The following is a 12279-nucleotide window of genomic DNA, read 5'->3' as shown; positions in this document are numbered from 1 at the left end:
AAGTGGTGGTGGAGCTAACATCACCATGGTAACTAATACTGAGGCATTTTCTGGGTATGTAGTTCTCCTTGCTGACTGAAGGCGGCAGTAGAGTCAGGTCAGGTTTACATGATCTTCCAGCTAGAAAAAACAGTCTACCTCTCTGGCCTACATTAGTCACCATAGCCTAAAACTCAAGGACAAAAAAGTGAGTAGAGGCTGATTCCCCAGCCCCCACCCCACGTCCCATTTCTAATGAAGTTTTGGTTGGTCTCAGGGTGTCAATATATGTTGCTTATGAAGATTTCCTTTTAAACCTGTTGAGAAAGAGCTTGTGATTCTGGAGACCATATTTTTTTCCAAATGAAAACTAGGGACATGTGGTATAATGAACACATTTGTCCTAAAAAAAAATCCAGGACAGGCGGTCCCCATACTTTTAATGTCAGGGGATTAAGAATTTGTAAACAGTTTCCACTCTGTATGCAAAGGACAGGTTCCTTTCCAGAGGCATGATTTGTGTTGTTTTTCTGGAATTGGAGAGGAAGAGGGAGGCTGGCTGTCCCTGTCTGACTCAGGCTTGCCAGACTGTGTTTTCTATGTGCATCCCCAGTCCTTCTTCATGGTTCAGCACAGTCTGGTGCACAGAACCATCCCTGGCTGCTGTGAGTCACTGGGAATATCAATGGGTAGAAAGGAACTTCGTGCATAGTCCCTGCCTGGGTCACCCCCTAGGGTGAGTTAAGTCTTGGCTGTCAGAAACTACTCTTGTGCCAGGAGTACTAAGCCATATTTATTTTTACCAGGCCTCTCAGACTTTCTTGTTTGGAGTGAGAGATCCTGAAAAGCATGCCAGAATGGGCTGTTTGTCTCCCTTTTATTGTCCTCTGGGACATGCCCCCTAGAAAATTTGTAGGGGACTGCCAATTCCAGAGGGGTCTCAGAGGTGCTGGTTTCCTCAGAAACACTACCCCTTTCCTTCATCTTTCTAGGACAGTCCAGGGGGCTGAATTTCCAAGATCAGAATATTGCCCTGAATTAGACCATCACTAATGGCCTTTTCAAAGGAAATGCAGGGAGTATTGCAGAATCAAGATAGGAATGGGCACTATTTTGATCCAACTGGGTTGGGAGAATTCTCTTATAACCTAGGCATCATTCAACAACCTGAATTTCTAAATGCAACTCTTCTAAAAGAGAATAAGGCCTGAAGTTTTATACTTTACAACAGTGGTTCTCAATAAGGAGTGATTTTTACAGGTGTGGGACAATACCTGGAGACCTTTTTTTTTTTTTTGCCTGAAATGGGTTCTCTCTATGTTGCCCAGGCTGGAGTGCAGTGGCTAGTCATAGGAGCGATAATAGTGCACTACAGCCTGGAACTCCTGGGCTTAAGTGATTCTTCTGCTTCAGCCTCCTGAGTAGCTGGGACTACAGGAACAGGCCACCATGCCCAGCAATTTTGGGGAGTAGGTGCTATTGGCATCTAATGAGTAGAGGCCAGGGATGCTGCTTGACATCCTATAGTGAGCAGGACATCCCCCCACAACAAAGGATTATCCAGCCCAAAAAGTTAATGGTGCCAAGGTTGAGAAACTCTGCTTTTAAAGATCAAAAATGTGAGTCTGCACACATTGGTCCATCATCTCTTCATAATCACTTTCTTGTTGCAAAGTGAATAGAGGGAATGAGTTCTTAAAATTTTAGAAGGGAAAACAAGAAAAAACACAGATAAAGGGGCTAAAGGAGTCCTATTTCCAGTATTCACTCAGTTACTATTTATTAAGGGTGCATTATATGCCAGGCACTGTGGGGACAGTGATGAACAGATATATTGGGTTCCTGGAACTTATAGTCTGATGGTTGAAGGGGATTGCAAGTATGCAGAGGCATTAAAAGAATGCTTCCACAAATGAATTTAAAGTTACAAATGAGAGAGCCTTTGAAGGAAGAGTATAGGGTCCTATGAAAAGAGAGACTTGATTTAGATTTAGGGGTTTGAGGAAGGCAGGTCAGAAACACTGACATTTGAGCTGAGTAAGAGTCATCAGGCTAAGAACAGATGGGGAGGGCCTTCCAGGCAGAAGGAACGGTATGTGCAAAGGCCATGAACTAGGAAAGAACCCATAGGATTTACGGAAAAGTATCACTGACTTTTAGCAATCAGTGTGCTTTTATCTAGGTGCAGGTGGCTACTACCGGAGACTGGAAACAGTGAAAACCTTAAGGAATAGTCTGATTTGCATTTCTATGCCTTCTTTAATTACAAAACCTCCACATCACCATTTCTAATGCCAATATTTTTCACATTCCAGCTCAGCAGTGGTACTCAAGATCTGGGGCATGTGGCCTAACTTGGGGCACACCCTCAAAGGTGGGGCATTTTAACACCTTTTTATCTTCTGAAAGCTTGATATTCACACACCTGGCACATATAAATAGAGGCTTTGCAGCAAATAGCTCAGGATATCTTGCTTATTTTAGCAGCAAAGGTAAATTTAGAATGGTGGGTAAAAAAAATAGATCAAAGAATAAATACTCATTTAAAAACAAATATGAATCAAGCGTCTATGTAAATGGTCTCTCTATTTCCACACTTACCCCTTTGTAATTTGTTCTCTACACAGCAGCCATAGTGACTTCTTAAAAAACATAAGTCAGATCATGTCATTACTAGGCTTAAAACTTTCCAATGGTTTCCTATTACATTTAGAATAAAATCCTTACTTCTTACTTGGCCTTAAAGGTCCTGCATGACCTGACTTCTGCCTACATCTTTGACCACTTTTCTCCTCATTTGTTCTGCTCTAGCCATGCTGGTTTCCTTTCAGCTCTGCAACATGCCATCATTCCTGTCCTACAACTTTTGCACATACTGTCTCCTCTACTTCAAATGCTGTTTCTATAGACCCTTCCCATGGCTGTTCTCAGCTCAACGTCATGACCTCAGAGAAGCTTCACCTTACCACCCTAAAGTTGCCTTGTTCTCACTCACTGCCTTTATTCTATTTTCTCCATAGCACTTATTCTTTGGAATAATCTTGTTTGTTGTTACATGTTTATTGTTTATCTCCCCACTGCTAGATAATAAGCTCCAGGGAGTGGGTATCTTATTTGTTTTATTCTCCAGTACCTTAGAATACTTTCTGACATATATTGCTCAGTAAGTTTTTGTTAAATAGATGAAAACCAGGCAGTCTACAAGGGTGAGTAAATACAAAGATGAGTAAGATAGAGTCTCTAAGAAGTTCAGAATCTAGTGGAAAGGAAGATTTGAAAAGCAGTGATAGTACGATAAATATAGGTATAAAGGGCTAGGGAAACAGAGAAGAGAGGACCCATGAGTTTGGAATAGCTGGGCATTAAAGGTGAGGAAAATTTCACCATGAAAAAGAGACAGTGGGGCGGTGGGGTGGGGGTGGAATTCCAGATGGAAGGCATGGCATAAACAAAGGAATAATGTCTCATATAGGAATAACATTTATCGGGTATCAGGCAGGTGGGATGGGGGAGGGGAGACATGGGCAATATACGTAACCTTAACATTTGTACCCCCATAATATGCTGAAATAAAAAAACAAAACAAAACAAAAAACAAAGGAATAATGTCTCAAAAGTGGCTGCCACATTCAGAGAATGATCAATACTCTTGTGTGGCTAGATGAACATAGGATGATTAAGGAAAGTACAAAGCGGACCTCTTAATAACCAACTATTGCTGAAAACTGTTTCTGAATTAAATGCCCTTTATATATTTTATATGTGTTCATTGAATGAACATTTACTGAGTTCCTACAAAGTACAAGGGAGGGATTGCACTATCTTTATTTATTTTATTTTATTTTATTTTATTTTATTTTTTTTGAGACAGAGTCTCACTTTGTTGCCCAGGCTAGAGTGAGTGCTGTGGCGTCAGCCTAGCTCACAGCAACCTCAAACTCCTGGGCTCAAGCGATCCTCCTGCCTCAGCCTCCCGAGTAGCTGGGACTACAGGCATACGCCACCATGCCCGGCTAATTTTATATATATATATTAGTTGGCCAATTAATTTCTTTCTATTTATAGTAGAGACTCGGTCTCGCTCTTGCTCAGGCTGGTTTCAAACTCCTGACCTCAAGCAATCCGCCTGCCTTGGCCTCCCAGAGTGCTAGGATTACAGGCGTGAGCCACCGCGCGCAGCCTATTTTTTAAATTTATCTTTCTATTCTTTTAATACCTCTGACTCTACACAATCAGGATGCTACTTTCCCAGGAAGAAGAATAGGTAGGTAGTGAGCTAATATCTGATTTTATTTATTTATTTATTTTCTTAGAGACAGGGTCTCACTATATTGCTGGAGTTCAGTAGCTATTCACAGGCATGACCGACTCCTGCTTCAAGTGATCCTTCCACTTCAGCCTCCCAAGTAGCTGGAATGACAGGTGTGCACCATCATGCAGGCTCTGGTTTTCTTTAACTGATATCTAAAATTTAGTCTCATGCCTGTAATCCTAGCACTTTGGGAGGCTGAGGAGAGAGGATTGTTTGAGGTCAGGAGTTCAAGACCAGCCTGAGCAACATAGCAAGACCCCCCCATCTCCACATACACATACACACAAATTAGCCAGGCGTGGTGGTGCACACTGTGCTTCTAGCTACTTGGGAGGCTGAGGCAGGAGGATTTCTTTTTTTTTTTTTTTTTTTTTTTTTGAGACAGAGTCTCACTATGTTGCCCAGGCTAGAGTGCCGTGGCATCAGCCTAGCTCACAGCAACCTCAAACTCCTGGGCTCAAGCAATCCTTTCTGGGAATACAGGCATGTGCCACCAAGCCCAGCTAACTTTTTCTATATATTTTTAGTTGTCCAATTAATTTCTTTCTATTTTTAGTAGAGACAGGGTCTTGCTCTTGTTTAGGCTGGTTTTGAACTCCTGACCTTGAGCAATCCTCCTGACTTGGCCTCCCAGAGTGCTGGGATTTACAGGCATGAGCCACTAAGCCTGGCTAGATTTCTTGAGCCCAGGAGTTTGAGGCTGCAGTGAGCTATGATGACACCACTGCACTCTAGCCCAGGAAACAGAGGAAGACCCCATCTCAAAAAAAAAGAAAAAAAAAAACACAATAAGATCATAACATATTAGATTCTAGTTTCCCTCGAGGACTATATGGGCTTATCATCCATGGACTAATCTGAACCCATTTTGAAGCTATGAGGATATTTATCCTTCTTGATAAGTTCCTTAAAATTACTGCAGCCAATAGTTTTGTTTTTTTTTTAATTTGTCATACATTTTCCAATTTCAAGCATAAATCATTGTGACTTTCAACAAATATTTAGACTGTCTTTCTGGGTAGTGGGAAGATTATAACATCAAATAAAACATGTTCTCTGGCCATGAACAATTCACAATCCACGAGGACAAATAAATATAGAATATAATAAACACTAACATACAGGGTGGCTACTGACTCCTTGGGAGATTGGATAAAGTCTCATGGAGGTAGTGACATTTAGCTTGTATCTTATAGGATGTGTAGTTAACTAAGCAGAAAATATGGGAGCGGTACATTCTAGGTTGGAGCTTATGCCAAAACAAAGGATGTCAAGGAGTTCAGTATTTTGGGGCATATCGAATAGGAAAGCTGGCTGGAGTAGTAAGTAGAGAAGAGGGGGTGGCAAGATGGCTGGAAAAGGAACTTTAGACCAAACTGTGAAAGGATTTATATGTCTGCATGTTACGGAGCTTTGCTTCATCCTAGTAATGGTGAGTCAGAAACACTTTTTAAGTAAAGAAGTAACATTGTCAAATTTGAATTTTAGAATAATAAATTCTAGTGATAATGTAGAGGATGGCTTGAGGGAGAAAAAAATAGACACAGACTCCAGCTTTTTGTCCTAAGATTCTGAAATTTGGGAACTCTAAATTCATATCCTAAGTTTAACGATTTGTAGTATCATATATTCCCTAGCAACCTCCTGAACTAGTTCTCTTAACTTGTCTATGCGAAGCATTGCCTCTAGGCCTTTTGTTGACTTAGTTGCTGTTTTTCTGGGCATTTTTAAAGACCTGGTGGCCTGTCACACACAGTACTTAGGTGTAGGAAATATATGCCAGTACTTTCTGACTGATTTTTAATGCCTTTCTCAATGATGTCTTGCATTTTGCTGGCCTTTTTGCTTAACGAATTTGTTTTATGAATTTGTTGCCACAAGGCAACCATAAATTCTATGGATTGAATGGCTTTCATTTTCTAGACTTTTAATCTAGAGAGGAACAAATTAATTTAACAGGCATTTATTGGATACTTGCCTTCTTCCAGGCACTGCATGTGGCCCTAGAAGTTTAAAGATGAATGAAGACTGCCTCTGCCCTCACAGAACTCACAATCTAGTAGAAGAGTTCAAATAATTTTTTTAAAAGACATAACTGCTTATAAAAATACATGCTCTCAGACAGAGAAAGATGGCCTAACTTTGTAGGCTATCAAGAATAATCAGAAAATCTCCCCCCTTCAAATTATATAAAAGTACAAATCCCAGTTCTTTTTGCAGCATTTGAAAATATAAAATAACAAGAAGGTACAAGTCTGTAATTGCCTTTGAGCTCCAGTTCAATGTAAGCCATGTCCTCTTAACCACTTTCTTATAATAATGCATTAGTTCTTCTTAACTGCTTAAGAGTTTGTGAACATTTCTTTTTCTTTGCAAATTCCCCCAAAGCTCTGGTGCATTGATTTGTGGTAGTCCAAAACGACTTTTCTATAAATATCATTTTTAATTTAAACATATTAATCCCAGACAGTGGTATCACACTTAGTTTCTGCTTTACTCTTATGGAAGATAAGTCTTTCAAGTACAGCCTAGTGGCTCTGCACGAATTTCATGACCTGCATTTCTTAGTAGCTACTTTGCCTTTAGCATCTTTTCTGCTTGATGAGTTGATAAAAGCTTGCCCTAGTTTCTTGAAAATGTTTTACAGCAATAATTCAGCCTGCATTTATTCTTTCTTATTCCTTCCTTGAAGATTAAAACTATTTAGTACATTCATGTTTGCTTTTCTGTAGTCTTCAGTTTCAGGGAAGATTTTCTTCCCTATCAACCTTTTGATAGGTCCTCTGCAGAACCAGAGATGTCTCTTAATTTTCTCTTTATAAAATCAGAAATTATAATCTGATAAACTGATGTTTCAATATATTCTCTCTCTTATGGGTGCTTTTCCTATTGTTCTGAGTTTGAGTTTCCATTACTAATGCTATGGTACTGCCTTTAACATCTCATGCTATATTTTTGGTCAATTTCATATCACTTGCCTCTTTTGAGGATTATGGAATAGTCTTCTGAGTTATTGATTTATCTGGGTTGTTATTGTTTTGGTAAATTTTTTAGAAATATGTTATGACAATTTAAGAACCTGAAAGGTCCATTTAGATTGAAGGCTGACATTTTTTTTTCCCTTAATATTCAATGGGGTTACAAAAATACGCTTGATTTTAATTATTCTTGTATATTTCTACTCTTCTTAAAACTGATATAGTGTGTTTCACTGAAAACTTTTCTCCTCAACCAATGTGTTGCCAAATCTATTATCACATAATCCGTGACAGAAGAGAAATCTAAAAGTAGTGGCTACTTCTTGGGAAAAACAAACACTATCTGGAAGGTCATTACATCTGCTTAAAAAATATTTTAAAAATTTTCATGCCACTTATTACTTGTTTTCAGGTTATAATACATGCCTATTATAGAAAATTTTGAGCATATAGAAAAGTGTGAAGAAGAAAAATGTAAATAGTAATTCCACCACCAGTAAGGCCACCTGTTATGTCTGTAAAACTCCAAATTTTCTTGAAGTCTTAGTCTAGCAACCTCCTACCCTTTTCTAAGTCCCCCTCAATAGAATGTTCAGGACAGTCAGAGTCAAAGACTGACTTTAACTGCAAGGGTCCTTAGGATTTTTATGGAAGGGATGGAGCTGTAGGAAAAACCTACAAATTGCTCCAGAGATGACATCTTGTTCTTATTTAGCTTTCTTTGAGTCATTAACAGTCGGGCGCCACTGGTGCTGAAACTTATCATTATTATGACCACAAATGGGTTAATGCCCAAACAAAGCTATATTCTTGGGGCTAGTTCCCAGCTCCACCACACAGATCCCAGCAACAGCACCTTCCAAGTCCCAAGATAATGCTCTACAAATAAAGAGATGTCAAATGTTCAGTGTGGACTCAAAATTCTCTTCTTTTATTTGGAAGCTTCCAGTTGCTAGCAAGATAGAGCAAAAGGAAAAATAAATAAATAAAAACCAAGCCAACAAACCCTAAAAAAAGAGGCTGTGTGGTTTAGTGGTCAGACCACTATCCTGGATGTTGGGATAGCTGAGATCCAGTTCCAGCTCTCCCACTGACATGATAGATGATTAGACAAGTCACTTTTGTAACTCGTGCCTCAATTTCCCTACTTAGAAAAGGGAGACATGTCTTAGAAAGTTTTTATGAGGACAAATGAAATTATCTGCAAATAGTTTCAGGTTGCTTGGGAATAAAATAAAATTATCATCCTTAATAATTACTATCTTATTACTCTATTAATAATATAGCAATAAGTCACGGGTATGAAACTGCTATACCCTCAAGCTGCATGGGGGGAGCAGGAAACAAGGCAAATTTTTTTTTTTTTTTTTTTTTGAGACAGAGTCTCGCTTTGTTGCCCAGGCTAGAGTGAGTGCCATGGCGTCAGCCTAGCTCACAGCAACCTCAAACTCCTGGCTCAAGCAATCCTCCTGCCTCAGCCTCCCAAGTAGCTGGGACTACAGGCATTCGCCACCATGCCCGGCTAATTTTTTGCATATATATTAGTTGGCCAATTAATTTCTTTCTATTTATAGTAGAGACGGGGTCTCACTCTTGCTCAGGCTGGTTTCGAACTCCTGACCTCGAGCAATCCGCCCGCCTCGGCCTCCCAGAGAGCTAGGATTACAGGCGTGAGCCACCACGCCCAGCCGCGGCAAATATTTTTAAATCAAATTTGCAGGACTTGACAGTAAATAACAAATTAGTAGCCGGGCGCTGTGGCTCACGCCTGTAATCCTAGCTCTCTGGGAGGCCGAGGCGGGCGGATTGCTCAAGGTCAGGAGTTCAAAACCAGCCTGAGCAAGAGCGAGACCCCGTCTCTACTATAAATAGAAAGAAATTAATTGGCCAACTGATATATATATAAAAAAATTAGCCGGGCATGGTGGCACATGCCTGTAGTCCCAGCTACTCGGGAGGCTGAGGCAGAAGGATTGCTTGAGCCCAGGAGTTTGAGGTTGCTGTGAGCTAGGCTGACGCCATGGCACTCACTCTAGCCTGGGCAACAAAATGAGACTCTGTCTCAACAAAAAAAAACAAATTAGTAAATTCATTACCTCAAGATACTAAACCCTGCTCCTACTTTGGCTCTGTCCCTTTATCCTTACCACATCCAAACTCAGAGTGACTCACAGGAGCCTAGAATTCAGACACATATACAATTTTAAGAGAAAGGGAGAATTAGGAGGTTTGAGGCTCCTTTCTGGAGGATGCTAAGAATAGGCCACTCAGAACACAAAGAGAAGAACCTCCTCTTTCCTTTTCCTCCTAGTGTAGGTGGTCTACTGGTTTTCCAGGCATTCCTTTGATAGCTTGATTTTTGTTTTCTTTTTCTTTTACGATGAAAACCTCACCTTGTTGGAAGGGAAGGGCACTAACTAAAAACATGCAGACAGAGTGGCTTTTTCTGCTAGGTTTGAACTGTGACAAGTGCCACAGACCTCTGACCTGTTATTGGGAGTGGAAAGGAGCAAAAGGAGAAAGATTTGGGAACTTGAAAACCAATCAGGCCTGGCACGGTGGCTCATGCCTGTAATCCTAGCACTCTGGGAAGCCGAGGCGGGCGGATTGCTTGAGGTCAGGAGTTCGAAAGCAGCCTGAGAAAGAGCCAGACCCCGTCTCTACTATAAATAGAAAGAAATTAATTGGCCAACTAATATATATAAAAAAAATCAGCCGGGCATGGTGGCGCATGCCTGTAGTCCCAGCTACTCGGGAGGCTGAGGCAGTAGGATCCTTTGAGCCCAGGAGTTTGAGGTTGCTGTGAGCTAGGCTGACACCATGGCACTCTAGCCTGGGCAACAAAGCGAGACTGTGTCTCAAAAAAAAAAAAACACAAAAAACACAAAAAACAAAAAACCAATGAATACTCTCTCCTCTTAGAGAAGAGAGCAATTGGGCATTGAGGATGGTAATAGGTGCCCACGTTTCTGCTTTCCCTCAAGGAGTAAAGTGTCTTTGTAGGAAAATGGAAAGACACTTGGGAAGAGTACTAAATAGTAAGGCATAGGAATAGAAGGAAGAACTAAAGATAAAGAGGAATTTGACAGGAAATGGCAATTATCTCACAGAGGACTTAATAAGCACCTTTTGTGTGTCCAGCCCTGCCGTAGGCAGAAAAGACACGTCCCTGACCTCTAGAAGTAGCCAAGATATACGCATGTGAAAGCACTCTGTAGCAATTTAAGATAGTAAATATTAAAGAGATAAAAATAGCTAATGGGATACTAAGTATTCGTTGGGGTTCAGGGGGTATTATTGTGAGTTAGGATAACAGCTGCAGAAAGCAGGAATAGTTATGAAATTCAGAAATTGCGGATATGGATGGCTGACAGTGATTCTTCGACACCGGGAAATATGACAGATTCAAAAGAATGCTCCACCTCAGATTCCTCTAAAACCAAGTCCTCAAGAATGAGATTCCAAAGAAACCTCTACCACCGCGAAGCGACCGCTCCCGGAACTTGTGTGGCCAGCTCCGCTTTTCCATACGGAGACTGTTTGTGTGACACCCCCTCCGCCTCCTGCCTCCCCTCCCGCCGCGTGGATGCCATGGCAACGAAAAGAGACGGTGACCTGGGTTCCGGAAGCCGAAGAGAGCCTTGAAGCTACCTGGGTCAAAGGATGCTGAGTCCCGAACGCCTAGCCCTGCCGGACTACGAGTATCTGGGTAGGAGCTTCCTTCAACTTTGAGGAAGGAAAGACGTGAAGACGAATTAGGCCATGGTCCGGGAGGAAGCAGGGGGTGGGGGCGGGGTCTGAATGGGATCGGTCGAGGTGTAAGGAGGAGGGGCGGAGAGGCGGGGGTTCCAAGGCCTGAGCCTGAAAGGCCGAGCAGGAAGGGAAAAGCATCTGGGAAGTAAAGAATGATCTGAAGTGTACAGACTGGAACTCAGGCAATGTGGATTTTATTCAAAGTGTATCAGTTTGGACTTAAGGATTTGAGGCCCTGTTGGGGAATTATATATGTGCTTAGTGGAGTAAGTAATCTTGGAACCTTCAATGCCCCAGTCAGTCATTCCATGAATAATCATTTTACCGTTATAGTGGCAGCTCACATCTTGAGCTTTTCTTTTTCATTAGGCACTGTATGCTGAGCCTTTTATGTGCATTATTCCTTATATGAACTTCTTAACAGCCCTAGGAGGAGTTACTGTGTTTTCTTCAATTTTTACAGATGGAGAAACTGAGGCTGAAGAGGTAATTTACATAAATAAGGCCACACAGCTAGAAAATGGTAGCACTAGGATAAGAACCAGATTTGCCCATTCCAGAACTTGAGCTCTTGACTTAGTTCTTTTTTTTTTTTTTTTTTTTGAGACAGAGTCTAACTCTAGCTCACAGCAACCTCAAACTCCTGGGCTCAAGCAATCCTGCTGCCTCAGCCTCCCAAGTAGCTGGGACTACAGGCATGCGCCACTGTGCCTGGCTAATTTTTTCTATATATATTAGTTGGCCAATTAATTTCTTTCTATTTATAGTAGAGATGGGGTCTCACTCTTGCTCAAGCTGGTTTTGAACTCCTGACTTTGAGCAATCCGCCTGCCTCGGCCTCCCAGAGTGCTAGGATTACAGGTGTGAGCCACTGCGCCAGGCCTTGACTTAGTTCTTTAGGTAAAACTGTTATCTGTAGTATTTTAATGAACACCAGTCAGTATGTAACATATGTACTGGATGAAAAAAGGCACACACATACACATATATGCACAAAGATACACTTTTTCTTTTTTTTTGAGACAGAGTCTTCTCCCTTTGTCATTCTGGGTAGAGTGCAGTGACGTGCTCATAACTCACAGCAACCTTAAACTTCTGGACTCAAGGGGATCCTCCTGCCTTAGCCTTCCTAGTAGCTGGGACTACAGGCCCACATGCCACCACACCCGGCTAATGTTTCTACTTTTTGTAGAGAAGGGGGTCTCCCGCTCTTGCCCAGGCTGGTCTCGAATTTCTGACCTAATGTGATCCTCTTGC

General features: G+C 41.4%; 1 protein-coding gene across 4 annotated transcripts in view; it reads left to right on the top strand.

The window, feature by feature from the left end:
* Nucleotides 1–10826: 10826 nt before the first annotated feature.
* The window catches only part of CSTPP1 (centriolar satellite-associated tubulin polyglutamylase complex regulator 1), a 182458-nt gene continuing 181005 nt past the window's right edge, over nucleotides 10827–12279 (top strand). For 2 of the 4 annotated variants that reach the window (XM_076001958.1, XM_012789343.3), the window contains exon 1: nucleotides 10828–10978. In XM_076001958.1, coding sequence (XP_075858073.1) covers nucleotides 10933–10978 — 46 coding nt within the window. In that variant the 5' untranslated portion in view covers nucleotides 10828–10932. Of the gene's footprint in view, nucleotides 10979–12279 lie in introns of all 4 variants that reach the window. The other 2 variants (XM_012789354.3, XM_012789364.3) reach the window with 2 other exon arrangements.

The sequence above is a fragment of the Microcebus murinus genome, chromosome 4 (assembly GCF_040939455.1).
Source record: "Microcebus murinus isolate Inina chromosome 4, M.murinus_Inina_mat1.0, whole genome shotgun sequence".
Classification (NCBI taxonomy): domain Eukaryota; kingdom Metazoa; phylum Chordata; class Mammalia; order Primates; family Cheirogaleidae; genus Microcebus; species Microcebus murinus.
Note: the sequence above shows the minus strand (reverse complement) of the source record. Positions and strands in the feature narration are given on the sequence as shown.